Source organism: Emydura macquarii, unplaced genomic scaffold (genome assembly GCF_026122565.2).
Source record: "Emydura macquarii macquarii isolate MOO-44397 ecotype Brisbane River unplaced genomic scaffold, CSIRO-AGI_Emac_v2 contig_1790, whole genome shotgun sequence".
Lineage (NCBI taxonomy): Eukaryota > Metazoa > Chordata > Testudines > Chelidae > Emydura > Emydura macquarii.
The window spans coordinates 1,715,535-1,742,266 of record NW_027131927.1 but is presented as its reverse complement, the minus strand read 5'-3'; the positions used below and the strand labels follow the sequence as shown (position 1 = coordinate 1,742,266).

The 26,732-nt window shown below is 61.2% G+C and overlaps 3 protein-coding genes across 3 annotated transcripts; all 3 read left to right on the top strand.

The window, feature by feature from the left end:
• The first annotated feature begins 6,179 nt into the window (after positions 1–6,179).
• On the top strand, positions 6,180–7,914 carry C5AR1 (complement C5a receptor 1). Its single transcript, XM_067556567.1, has one exon. It carries the CDS (start codon positions 6,180–6,182, stop codon positions 7,239–7,241), a length of 1,062 nt encoding a protein of 353 aa, XP_067412668.1. The 3' UTR covers positions 7,242–7,914.
• Positions 7,915–12,915: 5,001 nt separating this feature from the next.
• LOC137158727 (C5a anaphylatoxin chemotactic receptor 1-like) lies at positions 12,916–14,497 on the top strand. Its single transcript, XM_067556569.1, has one exon. The coding sequence runs from the start codon at positions 12,991–12,993 to the stop codon at positions 14,041–14,043; it is 1,053 nt and encodes a 350-aa protein (XP_067412670.1). The 5' UTR covers positions 12,916–12,990; the 3' UTR covers positions 14,044–14,497.
• Positions 14,498–15,523: 1,026 nt separating this feature from the next.
• DHX34 (DExH-box helicase 34) lies at positions 15,524–25,416 on the top strand. The gene is given in 17 exon segments (XM_067556561.1): positions 15,524–16,692; positions 16,892–17,203; positions 17,665–17,925; positions 18,222–18,233; positions 18,235–18,325; positions 18,490–18,707; positions 20,011–20,185; positions 20,519–20,712; positions 20,951–21,052; positions 21,192–21,422; positions 22,025–22,192; positions 22,483–22,597; positions 22,874–22,980; positions 23,281–23,538; positions 24,073–24,249; positions 24,407–24,536; positions 24,718–25,416. Coding segments are annotated over 17 exon segments (3,420 nt in total). The 5' UTR covers positions 15,524–15,957; the 3' UTR covers positions 24,852–25,416.
• Positions 25,417–26,732: the final 1,316 nt, after the last annotated feature.

Here is a 26,732-nt window from a genome sequence, read left to right as displayed (position 1 = left end):
AGGCCCGAGGGTCCCACCATCGTCCTCTGCAGGTCTGCGGGGCCGGGGCAGCTGGAGGAGCAACATGTGGACGGGCTCAGCCGGGAGGAGAAGAACCTGGAAGACCCAGATGTGTGTGTGTGTGTGGGGGGGGGGGCTGGCTGCTGCCCCCCCTTGCCAGGGCAGGAGAGCACCAGGTTAGCTAGCAGCCAAGGCTCCTGTAACCTCACCCCCTGCCCCTCAAGGCCCCGTGTGTGTGTTTGTGTGTTCAAGGCAATAATCCACTCAAGGCTCCCACTTCTCCCTAGGGCTGGGAGGCTGGGTCATGGGCTCAGCAGATACTGTATCTTTGTCTGTCCTTGTCTGTCTGTCTGTCTGTCTGTCTGTCTATCTATCTATCTAATAAACCAGTCCTGTGTCCGGGATCACCCGCCATTCAAACTTACCCATTGCTACAGGAGGGAGTGGGAGTTGCAGGGGGAAGGTGGGGGTGGGGGTGCGTGTGGGAGCAGGGGGGTGGAGTGGAGGTTGCAGGGGGAAGGTGGGGGTGCGTGTGGGAGCAGGGGGGGTGGAGTGGGGGGTGCAGGGACTAGGGGTGAGGGGTTGACCATGTCATTTTAGCCCGTTTCCCATCCCTGCATGGAGACTGGCTGTCAGAAGATACCCTCCAGTTTTGTGTTTCTCAACCTTGCCTGCCCTGGGACCCTCCCCCCACCTTGCTGGATCTCCGCTCCTCTTTAGGCCATGGGGGGAGGACAGGGTGGGTCAGCATGACACCTCTTGCCACTCTGGGGGGTCACAGCGCCTGGGCTGCAGCAGGAAGCAGTTTGTGGGGCTGGAGCCTGGGTGGGTTTCTCTGGCCTGTGCTGTGCAGGAGGCCAGACTGGATGATCAAAGACCACAGACTATATGGGGAGGGCGGGGAAGGGACTTTGTAAAGTGTCCTGTGGGGCAGTGATAGGGTGAGATCCCCCCGCCCTACAGGGGCAGGGAATGGCTTTGGGTCCCTGCTGTTCAGTGTCACCACAGAGAAGAAAATGAGCTAGGCTCCCTCCATCCCACCAGCTTTCCTGTGCTGGGCCATGTATGCTGGGACTCACAGCTGCACAGCTCGGTGGTGGGGGAGGGCATGGGGCTATTCGACCTGCAGCACGGCATGAGCTCAGGGGCATGTTCCCTGAAACTGGACAGTGGCAAATGTATAAACTGATTTTAAAAAATAAAAAAAGGAATCTTTCCCCACCCCACGCAGAGGGTCATGTGCCTGCAGAACTCACGGCCACAAGAGACCACTGAGACCAAGCACGTAGGAGGGTTCAAAAGAGGTTTGGAAATAGCCTGGTCAGAGTTACAAGACTAAAAACCAACACAAACAGGAAACAAACTCCAGGAGCATTGGCAGGGAAAGAGACCTGCTGCTTCAGGAGTTTAGCCCATCACTGGACAGCTTTGTGCACCCACCTTCCTCTGGACCTGGATGAAGCCTGTTCTGACAGTCCTGGCCGTTCCTACACTACGGGCCCCATTCCCTGGCAGAGAGAGCGGCAGAAGCTGCCATTTATTTGCACTGTCCCCAAAGCCTCTTTGTGTCTGTCTCTGCTGAGGTCCGGAACCTCAGGAGCTCCTTGCTGGGGTCGTGTCTGGCAGGATTTGGGCCGGCCGAGGTGCCAGGCGGGGAGCTAGGGATGTTTGACGTCAGCAGGGGAGCCTGCAGCCCCCTTGAACAAATGATCCCCTGGGACGGTCCCTACCTTGGATGCACAAGGGAGAGGGATTCTCAAAGGGTGAAATTCACTCCAGGCATGGTGCCCAGGTCCCACCTTCCCTTTCCCCACTTTCCAGCCTTGGCACTGCATAAAATCCTCTCCTTGCCTGCCATCTAGGCCCAGGCGCCACATAGCCCCCCCTGCTGCTCTGTCTTTGGTCTCTCTGTGCTGCAGCAATGGCGGATGCTGTTTCCCGTGCCGGAGCCGGGCTGTGCCCCCCTTCAGCCTTTCCCAGAGCTGCTGTGCTGAGCCGGAGAGTGGCACGGACAGCCGGGGGTGCAGCCAGCGTGAGAAACGGGGCCAAACCAGGGTGCCGAGCCGCAGGGAACAGGACCCGGGAGCCCTGTTGCTCTGTCCACTAGACCCTAATTGAAATCATTAGCTCCTCTGCTTAGAGCTGGGGATAGAACCCAGGAGTCCTGGCTCCTGATGGGGGAGGGGGAGGTGGGCCCCCAGGTGACTAATGAAGATCAGGAGTGAGGCTGGCCCCAGGTGCCTATTTTCACTCACACAGGTGCACACGTGGAGTTTCTCAGGTAGGAAAGCACAGGCAGTGATGGCAGAATCAGACCTGAAGTGCCCCCCTCCCCATCCCCCTTGGCTAGCAAAGGCAGCTATCCTGAGTTCCCACCGCCTCTCTGAGTAGGGTGTTGTTGTCCGAGGTCCCTCTTCTTTCTCTCCTGTGGAAGAAGCTGGGGCTGGGCACCCACCCACCCCTATCTGTGCCCCCTTGCTGCAGCCTCCGCAGAAGAGAAGGTCTGAAATGGGCCCCGGGATGGCATTCCCTCCCCCTGGGCAGGGCTGAGGTGCGGCAGTGGGGTTTGGCTTCTGTAGGTATAGCCCATTGCGAGGCACTCGCAGCCTGACGGGGCACAGGGCAGGCTGAGATGAGGTTTTTGCAAAGGGAGACTCTCTCTAGCCCCAGACAGGCCTCAGCTGCCCACGCAGTCTGCAGCGACAAGGCTGCAGGCAGCAGACGTGTCCCGCCATGCATCAGGGGCTCTGAGCTGCTGGGGAGGAAGGCTTGTGTGAGCTGAAACCTCGCCCACTTGGCTGTTCATCTCCCCAAGGGTGCAATTCTGCTCCCAAGAGACCCTTCTGAGCTCTCCTGAGCCTGACTTGTCTGTCTGCGCGGGGCCTCTCTGCAATCACCGCCTCCGTTGTGAATAGATCTGTGTTTGCACTGGTCTGGAGATGGCTCTGTTACATGGGGAGCTGAGGATGCACCGTGCACCATCATTTACCCCACTGCAGAGCGTAGTTCTTCTGACTGGGTGGGCGTTTCACTTGTGTAAACACCAGGGCCCCACGGCCCAGAGCGATTTAGGTGACACCCAAAATCCCGTCATGTGTAGCTGCACTGGGGGGGTCAAACCCAGATCTCCTGCCCAGCCTTCCTCTCCAAAGGAAAGGGGGTGGAAGCTGCCACCCCGTCCCAGTTCCTTTATGGGCTGTTGCCCATCTCTGACCTCTCTGCCTGGTCCAAAGGGCTGAACTAGGCAATTTCTCTGTGGAGTTCCTTGTGCTTCCTCTTCCCCACGGTATAAAACATCTGCCTCTTCGCAACCCTTCAGTGCTTGCAAAAATCGCCTGCAGTGCAGCCCGGGGGTCTGTCTACACGGAGTGAGTATTTGCTTTGCTCTCTTCTTGGGGGAGGGGGGAACGACTGGTCCTATAGGGCAAATGCTGGTGTCTTCCTTCCTGCGCTTTGCAGGCGACTCCTCCAGTCTCTTTGGCTGGTTATCTCAGACAGGCACAAATTGCCGTGAATGTTGGATGGTTTAAGCCTTGAAGATAGTTATTAAGCTGCTCTGGGTGTTGCTTAAAGGCGTCTGATCACGGGGGTGGGGGGAGGTGTCTATCAGAATCTGGGAACAGCGGCTTGAGTGAGACCGTGCTCAGAGTGTCTCCCTTCAGCCTCCCACTTTCAGTGCTGGCTCGGGGCTGTCATCCTAGATCATCTGCTTTTCCCCCCAGTTCTCTGGGCTTGCTCTGCTAGTCTACCCCCACCTCGGCAGTGCCTGCTCTCAGACCAGCCGCATCCCAGAGAAGGATTTGCCCCGGCCGTGGTGTCTGTATTTGGGTCATGGGCGCTGGACCACTGAAGTGCTTTAGCTAGGCTGTGGTTCAGGATAGGGGTTGTTGGAACAGAGTCTGTGGGTTTGTTTGTGGTGTGGCCAGTCTGTTCTGTTTGATGCTGACGGTTTCTGGCATCCTCTCTCTCTCTTCTCTAATGGGCAACTATTATTCTTCACTACAACAGAAAAGCCTTAACCTGCCTCTGCACCGGAATGCTTTTTCCTACAACTTAAGGTGTGAATTTAAAGCGATGTGGTTACACTGGGGTAACCCCTGTGTAGACAAACTTGTTGTATATCAGAGCAGCCCCTTTTCAGTTTAGTTGAGGTTGCAATGGAAGGAATTCAAAGTAACCGGAAAAAGCCACTCCTACCTATATACCTCCCCCTCCCCCTCGGTGGCTTACCCCAGTATAACTAAATTGCTAGAACTGGTCAAACTTGCCTTTGTGGACCAGGCTTTAGATTTGTCCCTGGATCCAGGATTTTTTCTGGTTCCACTCTCTATTTCAGTTAAAATATTTTGGGTCACCCTTTTTGGCAGCTAGAGATCCCGTCTCTCTTTGGGCCATGTTTCACCCAGCCTCGTTTGCTGCCAGTCCTGCTGGAATGCCATCGGTGTGCACCCACACTCCTCGACCAGCTAGTTCTGAAAGCCCAGCCACTGGCAGTAGACACATAAGTCACCCCCCACCCCCATCCCCTGGTAGTTATGACTACCCAGCCTGCTTTGAGCTCTGGCACGAGTGATCGCCGTGTTTACGAAACTCTTCCTTTCGGAAATCGGATTGCTCTGTGGCTAGAGAACCTGCAGCGTTGGTGCTTCCATCTGCTTGGGCTAAAGAGCCTTATTTCTGCATGTTTCGCTCTGTTAGCAACTTTAGGGGCTGACGCATAGTTGCCTGCTCCGGCTACTAAACTCCACTGCCCTGTCAGTCAGACTGTTATTGTCACCAACCTAAAGCAGGGGGAGATGTCGAACTCAGGCACTTATTGCTATCCACATGTGGCCCTTCTCTGGGCTGCAGCGCAGCAAACAGCACCAGTCAGAGAGGGGTTTAAAGTTCTCTTTGCACCAAGGACCCGATCCTGTCGGCATTGCAGCCTGGGCCAGGGTGGATAGAGTGCTTTATAAATAGCGGTTGCTTTTTCCTTCCTGCCCCAATTACACAGGCTTTGTTGTTTCATCATGAAAAGGAAGCAAAGTTGGGCAACTGGCTCCAACCTGCAGAGCTGTCCTGCAGCTGGGCAGGTCGGGAACAGAACCCAGAGCCGCTCGTGCCCAGGTCATTAGCCTCCCGTGGGCATTCAGTGATCTGTGCAAAAGGCACTGAGGGGCCTCAGTCCAGTGGCCCGTGCACTGCTTGGTACCATATGGGCTCCTGTGGGTAGGTCCAGCAGAGGCCAAGGACTGAGCTCTTGTCTGCTCTGGGAGTTCCAGCTACCCCAGTGCAAACTCCACTCAACGCTGTGATTTGCTCTCCAAGCTGGACCAGTGCAAATGAGGGCGTAGCTGTTTTAGGCTAGGACAGACTATGGACCCCGGCCCAGACAGAAGGGTCTCTGGATGGTGTGGGGGTGGGGGAAGTTGTCCTGGTGGCACCTACACAATGAATTTCCTTTTTCCAGCCCCAAATTCACACATGCGATTTCTTGCAGATTAAAGTTAAAAACAAACCAGTGAATGATTCCAGCGGCTCCGAGCCCTGTCTCCATCCGCATCCCTGCAGTTCAGACCCTGAGCCTGACACAAACCAGGGGGCTGCTAGTTTGGTGAAGGAGGGTGGTTCAAGACCAGGATCATTCTCAAGGGCAGGTTCATTTGGGGGTGGGGAGTGGGGGGTAGGGATAGGGAGGGGAAAATGAACCCTAATACTTCATGATCTGTAAGGCAAGGTCTGGGTGAGACTGATAGGAAAAGTAGTTCTTCCCTCCCAATTTGGATTAGGCCAGGAGCCCTTCCTGCATGGCAACCCATCTGCGACAGCGGCCAGCTCGATCTACCTCAGAGAGAGGTGTACAAATCCTGGTAGCTCTAGAACAACCTGTCCCCACAGAAAGGCCCCCCTCCCCGGTCTCTGTCAGTTACTTTAGATCCCTGCCATGCTTCCTGAGTCCTTCTCAATGCAACACCAGATGGTCCCATGCCCGGGCATACAAACGTTCAATCGTTTAAAAAAAAATCGTACTCAGCTCCTGGCCTTACTGAAATCATGTGTCTGTGAGTTCCACAGGCCAAAGTGGATTTGTGTTTTAATAAAGCAGTGCCGTGATGGTGCCATTCCTGCAGGGTGGCAGGAAGTGAATGGAATTTCTATTTTATTGCTTGTTTATAGGATACAGAGCCTGGTGGAGAATGAACGTCACCGATGTGTACGACTATTCTAACTTCAGTGCGCCTGACTTCGACACGATGGATTTGCTGCCTTCCCAGCTGACCCCAGTCCTGTGGGCGTCTCTGGTTCTCTACGCCCTCGTCTTCCTGCTTGGGGTGCCGGGGAACGCGGCTGTCATCTGGGTGACGGGCTTTGGGATGAAGCGCACGGTGAACACCGTCTGGTTCCTCAACCTCTCTGTGGCAGACCTGCTGTGTTGCCTGGCGTTACCATTTCTGGCCGTGCCCGTGGCCCACAACCACCAGTGGCAGCTGGGTGACTTCGCCTGCAAGCTCTTCCCATCCCTCACCATCCTGAACATGTTTGCCAGCGTCCTGCTCCTCATGGCCATCAGCGTGGACCGCTGCGCCCTGGTGACTCGGCCCATCTGGTGCCAGAACCACCGCACGACCCGACTGGCCTGGGGCCTGTGCGGGGCAGCCTGGCTCCTGGCTCTGCTCATGACCCTCCCGACCTTCATCTTCCGTTGGACTCGCTCCGACCCATCCTCCGGCAAAGTGACGTGCGGCGTGGACTATGCTCGAGTGACCGATCACCCGCTCGTGGTCGAGGTCTTTGTCGCCGCCTTCCGCTTCGTCGCCGGCTTCCTGATCCCCTTCGTGGTGATCGCCACCTGCTACGGCCTGGTCCTGGCCCGGGTCCACAGGAGCCGCTTCACCCGCTCGCGCAAGACCGTTCAGGTGGTTCTGGTGGTGATCGTCGGCTTCTTTGTCTGTTGGCTGCCCTATCACGTGGTGGGGATGATCCTGGCCATCGAGAAGCCCAGCACGAGCCTGTTCAAAGGCGCAAATGATTCCGATCCCCTGATCGTGGGGCTGGCCTACGTCAACAGCTGCATCAACCCCGTCATCTACGTCATCATGGGCCAGGATTTCCAGGACAAGTTCCAGCGCTCGCTGAAGACCATCCTCCGCAATGTGCTGAGCGAGGACTCGCTCCTCTCCAGGGGCGAGAGCAAGGCGAAGACCAAATCCACGCTGGAGACCAAGTCCTCAGCAGAGGAGAGGAGCATCGGCGTGTGAGCTGGGGAACCGCTCCCATGGAGGCGTCTCTTCCCTGCCCCTGGAGCAGGCTGGGCTTGTGACCTGTCAGGAAACCGTGGCCTCCCCTTCTCTCGCGGTAGTTACCCTGGGAGAGGGGTGCAGGGTACACGGAGAGACCAGGCTGTGGGTTGGAGAAGATGGTGATTTAATGCCCATAATGCCACATCTAAATTTGCATAATGAATATTCATTTTCCTATTTCCCGAACATCAAAGCCTTTGGCACCTCACTCCCCTCTCCATCCTCCTCCCCGGCTTCTGCCTTGATTCCCCCCATTTTCAAGTTCCCCATATCCACCTGCCCCCAATTCCCTTTCCATCCCCTCCTGCCCAACAACCCTCCTGCCATAGAGACATGATTAGAGCAACACCAGACACCGTATGGCCGGAATTGCTTTACAACCACATCTCCATAGCTCCAGGCCACACTCTGGGTGGATCTCCTCTCTGGCTAGGGTCCTCTTTGTGGCTGGAGATTTCCATGCAGCTGGGTCTATTCTATGGTTGGGGTTCTCCACGAGGGAACCTGACTCCAGTGAGCTAACTAGAGAGATGGGATATACAGCGGCTCACGTGGGCGGGAGCCCTGCCGAGGATGCCCTGGCTGATCCAGACCAGAGCTGGGGGACCCCAGCACTGAAAGCCTGGGTCCCTCTCCCCCAAGCTATGGGGGTAACTCCTCTGCTGGGCAGCAGTAGTAGCCTGTTAGCCTCTTACACAAATCAACCACTAGAGGGTGACAGAGACCTGACTCTCTGCCCCTCATGCAGTTACAGGCACCAGTGCAGGGTGTGGCATATAGCTGGGAATGGAGTGGCGTTTGGGCCCACCCTTTGCATGGGTGTGGCAGAGCAGCTCAGAGCCAGGTGCCCATGTGCGTCCATGCAAGCGGCCCCCGTGCAACCTGCTGCAAGCGGCAGCCACCGGGGGAAGATTACAGCAGGATTTCTGTCCTCCCGTCCACATTGCCAGATGCTCTGAATTTTCTGTAACTTTCCCCCTTTACAAGCTGTAATTTTCACTTCCCGGAGGAGATTCATTTTTGGAGCAAACCAACCCCCCAGCTGTTCGTGAGCCATAAACATGATCAGTGCCCCCCAGGGTCCCTATCCTGACTGTGCTGGTGTTTTGGTTTTTGTGCTGAGGTGTCTGGGGCGAGGGCGACGGGCAGGAACTGAACCCAGCTACGGGCCACGATCCAGCCACTGACTGGCAGGGCCAGGGAGAGATTTCCCAGGGGGCAAGTTGTTGAGGTTACAGATCTAACTGCACCTCTGAGTGCACCTTCTGCCACTCCCAGACCGGGCCTGGGGCCCAGCACCCTGCTGACCCAGAAGGTCCAAGTGAGTTCTGGCACCAAGAGTTCTTCCCTTGGGGAGTGTGTGCCCAGAAAGCCGGCTTTACCCAAAGTCTTGTTTATTTTATCAATAGGAACAAAACATTTAGAGAGGGAAAAAGGGATTTTAAAGCCACAGTCTACATGCATTTCTAGCTTACCTAAAAACCTACCATCCTGCGACGGGGAGGTAGGCAGGGACAATGTTTTCAGATGCGCCAATGGATCCTGCATGCCAGTCTGGTCCCCCCAAACAGCTCCGCCACTTTACAAACTCCTCTCTGGTATGCACAGGCCTTTTGCTCTCCTGACATTATCTCCTACCAACACTCAAGCACTTTCTGAGAAGTGGCTTATCTTGAGCCGTTCTGCTGCATCCTCCTGCTTGCTTCTGCTGACAGACGCCTGTTAAACTGAACCAACAACTTGATCCTGCAACGTCCCAGGGACAGTGGCCCTCTGTTATTAGGGTGCAGCTCCAGCTCCATCACCCAGAGACTCCCATCCCTGCACACCTTCCTCGGGAGCAGCTGGGACTGGCCGGTCAGAGATGGGAGACTGAGGCAGAGTGAGTCCTGCTTTAAGCCATGGTCCAAACCCTCCAGGAGTTCTTAATTTCATCTTAAATTAGCCCCTGCCACCCTCCCTCCAGTCCTGTCCAGGGCTGCAGCCCCATTCCCAGCCACTCAGTTGCCTCGTGTGGCTACCCTTTGCCCCTGTGCCGAGGTCCCCATGCCCCGGCAGATAAACAAGTGCCTCCGTGGACTGATCTTGGCTCTGCACTGTCCCCCATTGGACTGTACAGGGCTCTGCCACCATTAGCCCCTTTGCGAGGTGGCTCTGTGGCTTGCTGGCCCAGTGCCAGCTGCTTACTGTGGGTTTTTCCAGGCTTGCAATAAACACAGACATGGCCACGGCCGGGTCTCTGCATGACACTTGCTGTGACGATAAGTGTGGGGAGAGGGGGACGCTGGAGGGGTACGATGGATGCTTTACTGAGAGCAGTGTTATTTATAGCTCGGGCTTCCGGTTTGGGAAATTTATTATTTTCATTTTTCAGGTTTTTTTTTTTTAGCATTTTTGTGGTTTATGTAGCAGTCCCAAAGGCTGGGTTTGGGGAGGGGGGGGGCCTTTCCTTCTGTGTACGCTCTCTTTGTCCCGCTCCTACCCTAGGCGGACCCATTAGTACACAACACATTGGGGTTCTTTTGAAATCCCACCTGACTAGTGTGCAGGGCCATGCCCGGGAGACACAAGTTACCACTTCCCATTTCCACTGAATAAATGCCAGTGTGTCATTTTACTTGACTTTGTGTCGGGGATGGTTGGTTGGTGTTTACGGGTTAAAACAGAAAGCCAGAAGCCCTGTTTACAGCTCGAACTCCGCAGCGCTGGTGTCTTTCCTGGGTGGCTAGTAGCTAGGGATCACTGCGTCTGGTGTCCATGAAACAGCTTGTATGAAAGGAGCCATAGACTGTAGGTGCTGGGTGCCCTGGAGAGTCAGGGATCTAAGGAGCAGGGGGATTCCCTCTGACTCAAGGACCTAAAGCTCAAACTGGTGGATGTGACACCTTGACGATTTATTTTCACACAGGGTGATCAGACAGCAAGTGTGAAAAATCAGGACGGGCGGGAGTGGGGGGTGGTAATAGGTAGCTATAGAAGAAAAAACTCCGAATCTCGGGACTCTGCCTATACAATCAGGACATCCCAGTGTCTCAAACCATGCCAGGTGCTTCCCAGAAGACACAGAGCGTGATGCCGGTCCTGCGATCGGACCTGTGACAGTGCAGGGGTCATGACCCATGGGGCGCTGGGGGGAGGGCCCTGCTTTTTGATGTGCCATCCATGCAGGTATCAGGGAGCAGAAGGGGCTGTTGCAGCACAGAGATTTCGCTGTTACTCGGAGGCGGCACACGCCCACGGGGAGGTTGCAAGCAGAAGTTTATTTATTTTTTTTTAAAAACACAACCTCAGTGACTGTGTGTGTTATGGTCGCATCTAAAGGTCCTGATCCTAGACCGGGGCCCTCTTGTGTGAGGGGCTGTATGTGACACAAAGGACAGTCTCTGCCCTGCCCACATTCCCACGGCATGAGGTAGAAACCTCTAACAATTCCAGACCTCAGCTGAAAGATGGCTGGTTTTGTGTACTGACCGTGGGGCGGAGGCTCTTTTGGGGTGGCTGGGGAAGCTTCTGTCCTCCCCAAGTCAGAAACAGAACTGACCCCAGTTCCCTTTTTGGAGGTTGGTTCTCAACGGGGCCAGCTGTAAGGACTTTTCTCGCTGCCCTAAGCAAAACTGTCAGCTGCTGTTGACACAATCGGTCCCCAGACCTCATCCCAGGAAGGCAGCTGTCCTTTCTGAGAGTTGGTGGTGGGCCAAGGGTGGGGGGAAACTGCAGGAATTAGAAATGCAGAAGTCCTGGGGCTTGTGCAAGAGGTTCTGGGTGACGGTCTTCACATGCTAGCCTCTGGCCATTTCCAATCGGTCTGTAGGGCTAGCAACCCCCCTGCTTTCAGGGTTGGAGCTGACACTGAACTGGGAGGGAAGAGGGGGGAATTGAAGGGCACTTTCTCTGGGGGCAGGTTATCCTGTCACTGCAGAGTTCTTGCACCTTCTCTGGGGCAGCTGGGGATAGCCTCCATTGAAGAGTGGGCTAGGGGGAGCCCAGGGCTGGTCCAGTCTGGCCACACCCATGATCTCGGGTGTTGTGAATTTGTCAGGTCTCTGAGCACCGCTAAGGCCCACCCCCATCTCTGGGGGACAGAGGCTCTTGGTTTGGTGGATCAGACTCTGCTTCCTGAGCATGAGTGGGAGTCACTCTGGATGCCCTGTGGGATTCTGGAAAGATCCTGCTTCAACCCTGGTTGTGATGTTGCAGAGCAGCAAGGAGCTGAGTGGGTTAATAAAGAATTCACCGCTGGAGTGCGACCGGCAGCTCCTAACTGTCTAAGGCACCTTCTGCGGCCTCTGTCCGTGACACGTAGTATTCACAGATGGAACATCTAATAACCATCTATAAACAGGACCTTGACACGGCCTGTGCTCATGTCTTCCCTGCCCTGGCTGGGCTGGGGCACTGACTATGGGATGGAAGAGACCAGAGCCCAGAGTTTTCCTGCCCCTGGGATTTCCCGTCACCCCACCCTCAAACCCCAGTCTGGCTGGAGACCCCTGCAGCCTCTCCTGGCCACGCCTCCTGCCAGGTTTGCTGCTGGGGCAGAACTCCCAGCTTCCCCATCTTGTTTCCTTCTCCTGGAACCGGGCCACCCCATTGCCCAACGCTCACATGTCCAGTGTGATGTAATGCAACTGCAGCTCCAGAGTCAGCTGGGCCTCGATCTTTTCAGGGAGGGGTGGGGGATCCTGTTAACCCTTTGGTGCCCTGGGCTGAGTTTTTCCATTGTGCGCTAGGGAAGTAGAGAAGGCTCCCATCCGTGGGAGTGCAACAGCATCCAGCCCACGCCTTGGTGGGGACAGCTTTGAGCCAAAGCACCAACAGTGGAGGGTGAGCCAGCGGCGAAGGCACTGGGTCGGGACTCAGGAGATCTGGTTCAAGTCCCAGCTCTGCCACAGACGTCCGGTGTGACCTGGGGTGAGTCATTCCATCTCTCTGGGCCGCAGTCTCCCGCTACGATGTGGGGAGAATTTGCATGGCCAGTTCTTTGGGGCAGAGGCTGTCTCTCACTGTATGTCTGGGCAGACCCTGGCACAACAGGGCTCTGATCTCAGCTGGGAGCATTAGGTGTTACTGTGTCTGTCATGGGTGAAGCGGGGAGATATCAGTCCCCTGAAGCTGCAGTCCAGGGTGACATCAGACCAGGACCATGTCCCATGCCCAGGTAGCTCCCATGGAGATCATGGCAGCAGGAATTAGCTCTTGGAAAGAGGGGGGCCCATTACTGCACCCACTGGGCTGTGGGCAAAGACTCCTCCAGCAGGGTCCCCATGCCTGGGCCATGGCCGTGGCAAGCACATGAGGGGTGTGTGTGTGTTATCCAGCAGGCAGAAGGAGTCCTGATTGCAGCTGTGTGTGTCTAACCCACAGAGAAATCGTGGGGCTGGGAACTACTGACCCGAGGGCTGGCTGGTGAAATCATGCACTTGGCCTTGTTGGGATCTCATGGCACCTCCTTGTGCGGGGACCAACCTCTCGCTCAGCTGCCGGGAGTGGGAGATAGACACCAGCCTGGGAAGGGGCAAGGGTGACTAGAAGGGACCTGCCCTCCCTTCCCCCCCCCAGCCAGGATTGCCCAACGATACATGCAGGCCGGGGCTGGATCCTGCAGCGAGCACCCGGCCTCTGGGGGAAGATGTCATTGCAGTGCAGAAAGGGGAAAGAATTTTACTCAAACAGGATTTGGTTTTTAGGGTGCGGACCCTGGCAGAGAATGGACGTCACCGATGTGTACTACTATGATACTTATGCATATTCTAACTTCACTGCGCCCGACTTCGACACGATGGATTCACCGCCTTCCCAGCTGACCCCAGTCCTGTGGGCCTCTCTGGTTCTCTATTCCCTCATCTTCCTGCTGGGGGTGCCGGGGAACGCGGCTGTCATCTGGGTGACGGGCTTTGGGATGAAGCGTATGGTGAACACCGTCTGGTTCCTCAACCTCTCTGTGGCAGACCTGTTGTGCTGCCTGGCGTTACCATTCCTGGCTGTGCCCGTGGCCCGCGACCACCAGTGGCAGCTGGGTGACTTCGCCTGCAAGCTCTTCCCGTCCCTCACCATCCTGAACATGTTTGCCAGCGTCCTGCTCCTCACGGCCATCAGCGTGGACCGCTGCGCCCTGGTGACCCGGCCCATCTGGTGCCAGGACTACCGCACGACCCGACTGGCCTGGGGCCTGTGCGGGGCAGCCTGGCTCCTGGCTCTGCTCATGACCCTCCCGACCTTCATCTTCCGTCGGACTCGCTCCGACCCATCCTCCAGCAAAGTGACGTGCGGCGTGGACTATGCTCGAGTGACAGATCACCCGCTTGTGGTCGAGGTCTTCGTCGCCGCCTTCCGCTTCGTCGCCGGCTTCCTGATCCCCTTCGTGGTGATTGCCACTTGCTACGGCCTGGTCCTGGCCCGGGTCCACAGGAGCCGCTTCACCCGCTCGCGCAAGACCGTTCAGGTGGTTCTGGTGGTGATCGTCGGCTTCTTTGTCTGCTGGCTGCCCTATCACGTGGTGGGGATGATCCTGGCCACCCAGAAGCCCAGCACGAGCCTGTTCAAAGGTGCCTCTGATTTCAGCCCCCTGATCGTGGGGCTGGCCTACGTCAACAGCTGCATCAACCCCGTCATCTATGTGATGATGGGCCGGGGTTTCCAGGGCTTGGTGCGAAGCCGCCTGGCTGATGTCTTCCAGGAAGAGGGGGCAGTTTCAGGTGGCGAGGCCCAGACTCAGCTCAAGTCCACGAGCAGCGGGCAGGCCACCGAGACAATAGTTTAGGTCCATTTGGACCCCCAGGTGGGGCGGGACCAGGACGTGCAGGGAACGAAATGCTTGCTGCCTGGCTGCTGTTCATTATGGGTAGCCAAGATGTGGCATCTTGTGGGTTCGTGAGCCTGGCCGGCTGCTGCTGGGAAATGTGGCTCGCCACGTCTCTGCAGCGCTAGCCGGAGGGAGCAATAAAATGTGCTGGAGCCCCTCAGCTCTGAGGCTAGTTCTTTATTAGCCTTGAGTCGCTCAGGCTGGAAGCTCTTTGTGGGCAGGGACCCTCTCGCCCGTTCTGCGTCCCTAGGACGCCACCGCCATACAGACCCTCCATGAATCACCAGCCAGTGGTTACCCCTCTCCTGCCCCCTTCCTCGGCGGCCCTGTCTGAGCCCAGCGGCCCCGATCCCGGCCCTGCTAGGGCATGGATGTCCCGCAAACTTGGGGGGGGTGGCGAGGCTGGTTGGAAGCTGGCAGCAAAGCCGGGGTTTCTGCAGCAGGGCAGAGAAAAGGTGCCTCTGCCCCAGACCCAGCAGCCCCCCGGGGCAGTGGGGTCCCCCCGCCGAGACCTCTGCAGCCCCCTCCTCCCAGCTCTGTGTCTGGCAGCCCGGACTGCACCGTCCCCTGCAGAGAGGGGCTCCCCCAGTGACCCCCGGCAGGGGAGCCCCCGGCCCCCAGCGCATCGGCCCCGGCCCCCAATGCAGCGAGGGTCCCGGCCCCCAGAGCAGGGGGGGAGCGTGCATCGGCCCCCACTGTGGCGGCGGGGTGAGCGGGCGCCGCGCCGGGCTCGGGCGGCCTCCGGCGGCCGCTGCGGGAAGGACCCGGGGCCGGGCGGGAGCAGGAGGAGGCGGCGCTTCCCAGCGGCGGCCGCGGCCTGCGAGGCCCGGGCGGGCCCTGACGGTGAGAGCGGGGCCGTGGGGGCCTCTGGGGGCACGTGTGTGGAGGGACCCGAGGGGATGGGAGGCTGGGGGCAGAGATTCTGGGGGGCAGAGACAACGGGGGTACGGGGGGCGTGTAGAGGGGAGTGGTGGGAGGTTCTGGGGGGCAGAGACAGCGGGGGTGGAGTGGGGGCAGGGAGGGATGGTTGGGGTGGGGGACTGGGCTGGGGGGGGCAGGGATAGCAGAGGGTGGATGTGGGGGCCTGGAGGTATATGGGGGTGTAGCGGGGCCATGGGGGCCACTGGGGGGGCACTGGGATAGCAGAGGTGGACTGAAGCACAAAGTAGAGGGGACTGGGGCCACAGGGATAAGGGGAGTGGAGGGGAGTCTGGGGGCACATGGGGATGTGGAGAGGGCCCATAGGGGATAGTGGGGGGCTCTGGAGGTACAGGATAGTGGGGGGGGGGGATGGAGAGGGGCTCTGGGGGCACAGGAGGAGAAGGGGATGCTGGAGGGGGCCCATGGAGGTGTGTAGGAGGTATGTGGGAGGGATAGCAGGGGTCACTGGGGCCGTGGGGTGGTGCTGTGTTGGGGTGTTAGCTCCCAGTGTGGGTCTCCTTTGGGGTGGGGAGCAGGAAGGTGCCCTCTGTTGGCAGGGGATGTATCCAGCTCTGGGTTTAATCCCCCCCTGCCTGGGCTGCCTGGCTGGGAGCTCATGCCCTCGCCCAGTGGAGCTGGGGCAATGCTCGTCCTTACACATCCCTTTCTTTCCCCCCACTCCCCAGGCAGGACAGAGATCAGCCGTGTGTGGGACCCCCATCCCATGCACCCACCGCAGGGTGGCCAGGCGGGGTGAGGCCTCCCCCCCCAAAGATTCAGCTGTTTCCTGTCTGCCACCCTATCCGGGTTTCCAACCTCCTCACCCCCATTGGCGCCGCAGAGCCAGATTCCCACGCCCCGAGTCAAAATCCAGGTGGGGGGGGGGGACCCTTCCCTCACTGCCCTGAGAAGGGGGGGCGTCGTCGTGTGGGGTGACCCTGGGGGGCAGAGATGCCATCGTCAGAGAAGGAGCACAGGGCCGAGAGGCGAAGCAGAGACGCCTCCCCATCACAGGGGCACCAGGACAGCCTCTGGGACTGGAGCTGCCCCGAGACACGGCGCCGGCTGGAGGAGCTGTATTTCCGGGAGCAGGATTACATCCGGGCAGGCTCCGAGGACAGCCGCCAGTTCTGGGCCTTCTTTGAGCGGCTCCAGCGTTTCCAGAGCCTGAAGGTTGAGCGGAAGCAGGCGGTGCCGGCTGCCCCTGCCCGGGCTCAGCCCTCTGCCACGCCTGGGCTGGCCGGTCTCCCACAGGAGTACGACCCGCGCTACCGGATCAACTTGTCGGTGCTGAGCGGGGATGTGGAGGGGCTGGTGCGGGGTAGGAGGGGCCCGCCCCGGCGGGGCCCGGGGGTGCCGGAAGAGCGGCTCTCCCAATTCCGCACCGCCCTGCTGCATTACTTGGACTTTACCCAGAAACAGAGCTTTGCCAAGTTGGTCAAGCTGCAGCGAGAGCGGGCAGCCCTGCCCATTGCCCAGTACCGTGACCGACTGCTGCAGGCTGTGGCTCAGAACCAGGTGGTGGTGGTAGCCGGGGACACGGGCTGCGGCAAGTCCACGCAGGTCCCCCAGTACCTGCTGGCGGCTGGGTACAGTCACGTGGCCTGCACCCAGCCACGCCGCATCGCCTGTATCTCGCTGGCCAAGCGCGTGGGCTTTGAGAGCCTGCACCAGTATGGGGCTGAGGTGAGTGGGGCGAGCGGAGGGCTGGGGCTGAGACGGGGGGGGGCGGCCCAGGACTCGGGCAGTGTCTGCACCGGGCTTGGGGAACGAGCAGCCTCTGCTGTGGGTCCCCGGGTGAATCGACCCCAGGAGGCGACTCGGGGCAGTGGAGGGATTGCAGAGGGCTCTCCCTCCGCTGACCGCCCGCCCCGCTCCTCCCCAGGTGGGATACCAGATCCGCTTCGAGAGCACCCGCTCCCCGGCCACCAAGATCGTCTTCCTGACGGAGGGGCTGCTGCTGCGGCAGGCGCAGCGCGAGCCGGCGCTGCCCGGGTACCAGGTGCTGATCGCCGATGAGGTGCACGAGCGCCATCTGCATAGCGACTTCCTGCTGGGCGTGCTGCGCCGCCTGCTGCCCACCCGCCCCCAACTCAAGCTGGTGCTCATGTCGGCCACCATCAACATCCGCCTCTTTGCAGGATACTTCGGGGGTGCCCCGGTGGTGCAGGTGCCCGGGCGGCTGTTCCCCATCACGGTGAGAACTCGTGGGGTGGGTGTGGGCAGGAACTTGGGGGGCCTCCCTCACTGTATCCCTGGTGCAGCCTTGGAGATCCCTCGCCTGGTGCTGAGATGCAGCTGCCTCTGGGGTGGGGCATGGGGGCTGTTTGTACAGGGACCTTGCCTGGTGCTGAGATGCAGATGTGTCTGCACACTGGGAGAATCAGAACCCAGGCATCCTGGCTCCCAGCCCTCCACTCTAACCCACTAGACCCCACTCCCCTCCCAGAGCTAAGATAGAACCCAGGAGTCCTGGCTCCTGGCCCCCCGCTCTAACCCACTAGACGCCCCCACATCTCCCCATAGAGGGGGTAGAACCCACTCTCCTCCCTCTCCCTGCACCGCAAGCCTGTTGGGGAGGCGAAGGGGGTGTCCCTGTGGGGCTGGCTCCCGGGGGCCTTTCTCTGATCTTTGGACGTGGCGCCTCTGCTTCCACAGGTCGTCTACCAGCCCATCCCCCAGGAGGAGGCGGCAGCGAGCAGGAAGCCGGAGCGGCTGGATCCCCGGCCCTACCTGCGGGTGCTGCAGGCCATCGACCACAAATACCCGCCCGAAGAGCGGGGTGACCTGCTCATCTTCCTGAGCGGGGTGGCGGAGATCGGCTCCGTGCTGGAGGCGGCCCAGACCTACGCCACCCACACCCAGCGCTGGGTGGTGCTGCCCCTGCACAGCACCCTCTCCATTGCCGAGCAGGACAAGGTGGGTCTGGGCGCTGGGCAGGGTCCGGTGCCTCCGTGGGGAAACTGGCATCAGAGGGGCTAGGAGGGGAACAGGGCAGCAGCAGAGGCGCTAGCGGGGGTGGGGTGGTGGCTGTGCTGGTGGGACTAGAACGGGGTGGCTAGGGGGAGTGGTGCCGTGGGGGGGCGGAGGGGACTAGGAGGGGAGTGACTGTGTGTATGGGGCAGGAGGCATGTGTCGGGGGAGGGGGTGGAGAGGGGACAAGGAGGGGTGCAGGGCTGCGTCGGGGGCGATGACCCCATCTCTGCCCTCCCCAGGTGTTCGACATGCCCCCCCCCCGGAGTCCGGAAATGCATCGTCTCCACCAACATCGCCGAAACCTCGGTCACGATCGACGGGGTGCGCTTCGTGCTGGACTCTGGTGAGACAAGGGCTGGGAAGCGTGGGCCGGCACCAGCTGGTGGGGTGGGGGCTCCGATATCAGGGCCGGCCTGGGATCTCCCTTTGGCTACGTGGCCCGGGCGGGTGGGTGCCAGGGGAGGCCGGTGATGGCTGTCCCTGTAGCGTCTGCTTCCTGCCCCCCAGGGAAGGTGAAGGAGCTCAGCTATGACCCTCAAGCCAAACTGCAGCGACTACAGGAGTTCTGGATCAGCCGGGCCAGCGCCGAGCAGCGGAAGGGGCGCGCGGGCCGGACGGGCCCCGGTGTCTGCTACCGGCTGTATGCTGAATCTGACTATGATGCCTTTGCCCCCTACCCGGTGCCGGAGATCCAGCGTGTGGCGCTCGACGCCCTGGTGCTGCAGGTAGGCCGAGCCGGGGGTGTCTCCCTCCATTCCTGGGTGAGTCTTTGCACCGCTGCGGGGAGCTGTCCTGCTAAGAGGGGAACCTGGGGAGCTGTCCCCAGGAACCAACATGCTGCAGCCCTCCAGCCTCCATGTGATGCTTCCTGGGGCCACCCAGGGCACCTTAGCTTGAAGAAGCCTTGTCTGTACCTGCCGGGGGTCAGCTCTCTGATTCCACCGGGTACAGGCCATACGAGCCCTCCCCTCGGTCTGCAGACCTGCTGTCCTGCAGGGAAACTCCATCCTCCGAGTCCTCCAGCTGTCCCCTCCAATGTCAGCCCTGTTCCGCTGGACACCCAGAATTCCCAGGTCCGCTGCTCTCAAAGGAACGGCACAGCCCGGCTTAGCGGTTCTGCTCTAGCGCACGGCTCTGAGTCACACACAGCTTGTGGATTTGCTAAGCGTGAACACAAGAAGTGTATTTAACACAGAGCAGAGGCTGGAGAAGAAGCAATGGACAAGGTCACCCGTAAAATAAAATCACGACACGCTTTGTGGAGCCCGAACGTAACGAAAAGCCGTTCTTTGTCTCCCCAAGGGTCGCTCCCCCAAAGTTTCTCTTCCAGCATCGACCAGCCAGACCGGCTGTGATCCTCTGTTCGTAAGACGAGCCAGCTGGCTGCTTGCCCCCTGGGTGCAGGATCCTGGGTGTGTCTCTGGACCCCCAGTCACACCCTCGAAAGTTCATGGCCTCTGCTCAGAAACAAGCTCACTTTGCCGTTTCTGGGTTTCCTTGCTGCACAGGCAATCTGTCGATCAGCCTTTTGCCCCAGCTTTAAGTGGGTGCGTTTTGGGAACCCCACGATACTCAATGTGCACGTGACTGGCCAGGGTGAGATAAGCATCTCTTCTCTGCTGCCTGGCGGGAGCACGTGACTCGCCTTCCGGTGACTTGCCTTGTCTCACACGCCTTGAGGGCCTGTTTTTCAGCTTCTCGCGCGTTACCTGCCCGGCTGTTGTACGATGATGACCCTGGCCAGCGTGACCCCCGGCTCTCACCTGGACGCTCGTTGGCGAGCTAGGTTGTAGATACCAAACCCCGGGGATCCCGGTAGCCTTTAGGCCCTCCCGTGACCTCTGCCATTTGGCATCAAGCGGTACCTGGGTCGCACCGTGCCAGTTCCAGTGCCCGAGACTGGAGGCAGGACACACAGCAAGCGTCAGGCGCTGACTCCTGGTCTCCGTCCCTTCTGTCACGTAGCTGGGTGCTGGCGGGGAGAACCCAGCGGGCAAAGGGTTAATCTTCCTTCCTTCCCGCCCCCAGATGAAGAGCATGGGTCTGGGCAACCCCCGGACCTTCCCCTTCCTGGAGCCGCCACCCGTGTCCAGCCTGGAGACGGCCGTGTGCTACCTGAGGGAGCAGGGGGCTCTGGACACCGCCGAGAGCCTGACACCCATCGGGAGCCTGCTGGCCCAGCTGCCCGTGGACGTGGTGATCGGTGAGGTGCGGTGGGGGGTGGGAGATCGTGGGGGGCTGGCGCCAGGGGCGCAGAGGGCGCCGAGAGGGACTCGAACCCTTGGGATGGGGGGCAGGCGGTGGGGCGGGGACGGAGTGCAGGGGGGTGCTGGCGGTGGGGTGGTTGACTGAGTTGATTTGGTGATTGGGGGATGGTGGTTGGGAGGCGGGTGGGGGCCAGAGGTGAGTAAGGGTGGGTGAGGGGTGCTAGAGGCGAGTTGGGGGATGGACTGGGTGTGGGGGGGAGGTGCTGGAGGTGGGTGGATGCTCTCCCCCCTGCCCCGAGTAATATTCTCGTCCCCCATCCCCCTTGCAGGGAAGATACTGGTTCTGGGCTCGCTCTTCGGGCTGGCCGGGCCGGTGCTCACCCTGGCGGCAGCACTGAGCGTGCAGTCCCCGTTCCTGCGCCCCATGCGCCCCGACCCTGACTGCGCCACGGCCCGCCGGCCCCTCGAGAGCCCCCACGGGGACCCCCTGACGCTGCTCAACACCTTCAACGAGTGGGTGCAGGTGGGACTGGCTGACTGTCTGCCCTTGGGTGGAGTGTGACATACCCCATGGGCGGCGGGGGGCTCCATGGGAGGTGATTTCCCCATGGCAGGGCTGCAAGGGGGATCTGGGGGAGGAGGTCCCCATGGCGGGAGCAGTCTAGGGGAGGTGATCCCATAGGGCAGGAGCTTGTGGGGTGCAGCAGGATGGCCCCCTGGTCCCCACCCCCAATAACCCGAGGCTTCGGTGTCGCCGGCAGGTGAAGTCGGAGCGGGCTGGCGGCTCCCGGAAGTGGTGCCGGCGCCGGGGGCTGGAGGAGCACCGGCTGTACGAGGCAGCCAACCTGCGGCGTCAGTTCCAGGTGGGTGCGCGGCAGGCGAGGGGGCTCCGGGTGCCGAGATGCGGGGAGAAATCCCAGAGCAGCCCCAGGCAGGGTGCAGAGAATTCCTCCCATCCTCCAGAACCCAGCACTGCCCCCCTAACCCTCCCCTCTCCCGCAGGAGCTGCTCCAGGACCACGGCCTGCTGGCGGCCGTGCCTGCCGGGCACAGGGACAGCTACGCCCGTCAGAGCCGGCACCGGGAGCGCCGGGAGCTGCATCAGCTGCAGCGGCGGCATGAGGAGACGGCCGGGCGGAAGCGCAAGGTGCTGAAGCTGCAGGAAGGGGAGGCCGGCTCCTCCAGCGACGAGGAGGGCGCCAGCGGGGACAGGTCTCGTGGCATCGATATCCAGGTGCGGTGGGGGGACCGGGCAGTGATCTCAGTGGGGAGAGTGTGGGGCAGAGGGCGCCGCCCTGCTGGCCCCCCCCACATCCCACCATTCACTGGGACCAGAGCCAGCACCAAGAGCTTTCTCTGCTCAGCACCGTGTCTCCCGCTGGCTTTCTGCCATGTCCTCCCCGCGTCGGCTGGCGGGAGCCAGGACTCCTGGGTTCCATCCTTGGCTCTGAGTGGGGAGTGGGGTGTAGGGGATAGAGCAGGGGATGAGGGCTGGGAGCCAGGACTCCTGGGTTCCATCCCTGGCTCTGTCTCTGTGACGTTGGGTACGGCCCTTCCCCTCTCTGCACATCTGCTTCCCTGTGTGTAAGCTGGGAGCCGTGCTCCTGCGTGGCAGAGGGGCTGTGGGCACCGAACCTGGCAGGTGAAGGGAGGCCAGGATCTTTGGAAGCCTAGGAGTGTCCGCCCGCAGGGTTTGCCGGGACGGGGCCAATGCAAGACTCTGCCTGCAGAAGTGTGAGCTGGGCCGTCCCTTTGCAGTGGGGTGCTCCCGGAGGGCCCATTAGTCCCCGCTCGGTGCTGCCCCCCTTGTGTACCCATCACCCCATCCCTCTGCAGGACGTCAAGTTCAAGCTACGGCACAACGTGGACGAGCTGCAGGCTGCGGCCGGCGCGGCCCTCTCCTCCCACCAGCTCGCCCTGCTCAAGCTGGTGCTGTGCAGGGGTCTCTACCCCCAGCTGGCCGTGCCCGACCAGTACAACAGCTGCCGCAAGGACTCCGACCAGGTGCGCCTCCCTCTGACCTGCACACTCCAGCTCCTGGGTCTATCCCCAGCTCTGGGAGGGGAGTGGGGTCTAGTGGTTAGAGCTGGGGGGGCTGGGAGCCAGGACTCCTGGGTTCCATCCCCTGGCTCTGGGAGGGGTCTGGTGGTTGAGGGTTTTGGGAATCTGCGAAGGAAGAAGCCCGGTAGATCCTGGCAGGGCTGTGCCCCAGGCTGCGGTCTCCGCGTTGGCTGCAGTCGCCCCTCATGGGCCCATGGCCCCGGCCCTAACGCTGCCTCTGGTTCTCCTTGTAGATTTTTCACACCAAGAACAAGCAGGGGATCGTCCTGCACCCGACCTGCATCTTTGCCAGCAGCCCCGAGCTGCTGCAGGTCACAGAGGAGGGGGCAGAGCACGGGAGGAAGAGAGGTAGGGAGAGGGGGGGTGGCCTGACCCCAGCCCCCTCGGCGCCCAGACACAGCAGGGCATCTGGCGGAGCCGGGGCGAGAACCCAGGTCCCCTGAAGCCCAGCCCAGCCCCCAGCCTGCTCTGCCCCTCCATGTGTGTTCTGCCGGCCCCGCTCATCCTGGCTGGGCGAGGGGGGCTGAGGGGCCCTGCTCCTGCCGTGGGCTCCCCAGCCCCGGGGTCCTGCGGGGGGAAAACGGGGGCTGGGCTGAGCCGAGCTGCCCTCTTGTGCCTTCGCAGATTCCCAGGAGGGGCTGAGCAGCCGCCACCAGCTCCTGGCCTTCGTCTCGCTGCTGGAGACCAACAAGCCCTACCTGGTGAACTGCCTGCGGGTGCCGGCCCTGCAGGTGGGTGCCTGGACCTGCCCCCCCCAGTGCACTGGCTCTCTCTGCCCCCCACTCCTTCACTGGCTACCCTCCCTGCCCCCCACACTGGCTTCTCTCCCTGTCCCCCCCACACCCTGCATTTGCTTGCCTCCCTGACTCCCCACTTCCTGCTGTCACCCCTGTACTGGCAATCCCCCCCCGGCTCTCTACCCCCCACGCTTACCCTCTGTGCCTCAGCCTCCCTGCCTTGCAAGCGCCCATGGCCGACCATTGCTCTGCCCCCCAGGCTGCCCCATAGCTGACCCTCGCTCTCTCCCCCAGGCTCTGCTGCTGTTCTCCCGCTCCCTGGACACCAGCGCTGACTGCACGCGGCTGGTGGCAGACTCCTGGCTGGAGCTGTGCATGCCCGACAGCGAGGCCGCCCTGCGCCTGCTCTCCTCGGCCCTGCAGCTCCGCGCCGCCTGGGAGGGGCTCCTGAACCGGCAGCTGGAGGGGAGGCGCGGGGAGCCAGAGTGCGGGTCGGAGCCCCGGGAGGTGGCGACGCTGAGGAAGGGGCTGCTGGAATTTCTGAAGCACGAGGTACCCCTGGCTCCGCTGGTGGCGCTGGGCCTGCCCTCAGGGGAGCCCCAGGGAGGCCTTTCCACTGAGCTTTGCCCCTCTCTGCTCGGCAGGCCACTGGGGAACATCTTTCCCATCTTGTGGAAGGGGAAACTGAGGCACGGGGAAGGGCTAGGGCCTGGGCAGGCTCATGCCACGGGTGGGGGCAGGGCAGGGCTGCCAGCTCATTGTGCAGAGCCCCTGCCCCTGCCGGGCGTGTGCTGTCTGTGACTGCTCTGACCGAGGCGTCGGTAGGAGGGACCGGGGGGGCAGCCGGCCGTGACCCGCCCCCATCCGCACACTCTGTTTGCAGGATCTGAGCCTTGCGGAGCCCCTCCCCCACTGGGGGTGGTGGTGCAGGTGGTTGGGTGCCCCCATGGCAGCTCCGCCTTGTGCTGGCGGGGGTGCTGCCCTGTGCGTTGCGCTGCCTGCACGCCCGGAGGCAGGGAGGGAGCAGGGCAGTGTGCTCCCTTGTCCCCCGGGCGCCCCCCCTCACGCCGGGCGGTGCCCCTGCAGGTGCGGTACAGCCTGCGCCGGCTGACAGCGCTGGAGAAGCAGAACCTGTACGTGGGGCCCCAGACGGTGGCGGCCGCGCCGGGGCTCCCTGGTCTGTTCCAGGGAGCGGAGATGACGCCCAACGAGGAGAAGGGCGGCTACTGGGTGACTGACTTCCTGACCTACAACTGCCTCGTGGTAAGTGCCGGGAGCCCGGGGCTCCCGCCTGCATGGGAACTACAGCCGCTGAGGCACGGGCTCCTTTGTCCCCCCCACCTCCTGGATCGGGACCAGCAGCACCCAAAGCAAAAGCTCCGTGTCCCACCCTGCTCCCCTCCGCCTTTGTCTCGTGCAGGGCGATGCCGACCTGTACAGCGACTGCCTGCGCAGCTTCTGGACCTGCCCGCACTGCGACCTTTACATGCCCTTCACCCCCCTGGAGCGCATGAGCCACGAGAACAGCTGTCGGCCCCAGCCCCAGGAGGGTGAGTCTCTGCCATGTCCTGGGTCCCTGAGCTGGCGTCCCCTGTCCGCTCACTGCGCGGGGCTAGCGGGGGCTGCAGACAGAGCCTGCTGGCTCCTGGGGCAGGGCTGGTGCATTCCAGCCAGTCACCCTGGGTGAGTTTCCAGCTGCCTCCGGTAACGGTGCTTTCTCTGCCCCTGCAGCTCCCCCGGAAGAGGCAGCTGGGAGTTCAGCCAAAGCCAGCGCTCTGCAGCGGCCTTACCACTGCGATACCTGCCGGCAGGACTTCCTTTTCACCTCCACGGAGATTCTGCGGCACAGAAAGCAGCATCAGTGATGCCCAGGGCTGTGTGTCTGGGCCTAGCCCTTGCAGTGGGGTCCTAGTGGTCAGAGCAGGGCACTGGGGGCCAGGACTCCTGGGTTCTATCCCTGGCTGTAGGAGGGGAGTGGGTCTAGTGGTCAGAGCAGGGCACTGTGGGCCAGGACTCCTGGGTTCTATCCCCAGCTGTGAGAGGGGAGTGGGGTCTAGTGGTTAAAGTGGGGAGGCTGGGAGCCAGGACTCCTGGGTTCTATCCCCGGCTCTGTCGGGGTCCATGGTCCTGACCCCCTACAAAGCACGTGGCAGCAGATCCTGTCTGCACTGGACGGACTCACGGCGCGGGGTCGGGTGAGTGCTGAGCCCTGCAGCGTTGCTACCTCACGGACTCCCAGGTTAGCTCATTACGAATCAGGGTGACAGGTTCACTCAGGGGCACGCAGAGCTTCCCAGCCCGCGGCTCTGTCTGCTCCTCGCTCAGCTGCCGGCTGGACTGTGTGGTGGGGCCAGGGGCCCGGCTCCCCCCGGCGGGGACACAGGTCGGGTGTTTGTATGTGTGTGAATAAATATCCCTTCGCTGAGGAGCAAAGCCCCCGAGGTGTGTCAGAATGGGGGGGACTGTGCTGTTCGGGGGGGCCGATCTCTAATACGCAGGTGTCTGGGGGGGGCCCCTTCTGGCCCCAGCATCTCTGGCTCTGACGTTCCCAGGTGGGGAAAGTTGCTGGTGCTAACAGCCGCTTTGCCCTCTCTGTGGCGGGGGCTGGCGCTGGGAGCCCCACGTAGACGACAGGGCAGCCTGGACCTGAGCTCTGGCTGGCTGCAGCTCGGGGCCGCGGACACACCCGTCGTGCGCCTGCTCCAGGGGATGAGGGTGCAAAATGGGTTGCTGCGGCAGCATCGGAAGAGAGCCGAGCAGGGTAAGCCTGCATGTGTCCCGGCCGGAGAAATCGGGAAGTGGCCGTCATCGAGGGCTGGAGCTGTGCGGAGGGATACGAAAGGACGTCTCATAGAGACGCTCGGCAGGAAGAATCAGCAAGACTGAGCCAGAGCCTGGCGTGGGCACCTGCAGAGAGAGAGGTCTGAGCCCGAGATGGTGCCCGGGTCACAGTCTGAGCGGCAGGTGTCTGCGATGTGAGCGCCCGTGAGTAGGTGGGGTAGGCGTGCCAGTTCATACAGGCCACTGCCTGCGCCCTGCCTGTCTGAGGTTGCGGCGTGGATGTGCCAGGAGCTGCAGCCCAGCCTGTCCCTAAAAAAGTGTTTCTTTAGGGTCTGGGTTTTCTGGGCCTTCCCAGCTCCGCCTGAGACGCTGCCTGGACTGTGCGTGGCCACGGGGTGGCAGCCTCGCTCTGCGTTTGCAGGATTTCCCGGTGCCTTCTCTGAGCCTGTCGGGGCAGGGTGGAGAGACGGAGACCTCCTGTGTTTGTCCGGATCCTCACTAGTCATGGCTCACCTGTTATTTATTAAGTAGAGGCTTTGACCAAGATCAGGGCCCCCTTGTGCTAGGAGCTGCCCAGACCCTGACCGAGTTCAGGGCCCCGTTGTGCCGGGCGCTGCACAGAGCCAGCGTGAGAGACAGACCCTCCTTTGAAGAGCCCACAGTGCCAACAGAGCTGCAGAATGTACCAGCCAGGCGGACGTGTGGTGCTCTGCGAATCCTGTCCTGTCGGCTCTGCAGGCCTGGGCTGGGGGACGCGGGGCCAGCCCTGCTCTCCTCTGACACCACTCCTGTACCTGCTGCTCAGTAGCGTCTTGGCTCAGGCTGCCCGGGGAGGCTCAGGGGGCGCAGGTCGGGTTCCTAGGAATGGGCGTCTCGGAGGCAGATCCCTCCCCCTCATCCCACCTGCAGCCCTGAAAACAACCCCACCAGTTGGTGGGACTGCCTGATGTGTAATCAACCCCCCT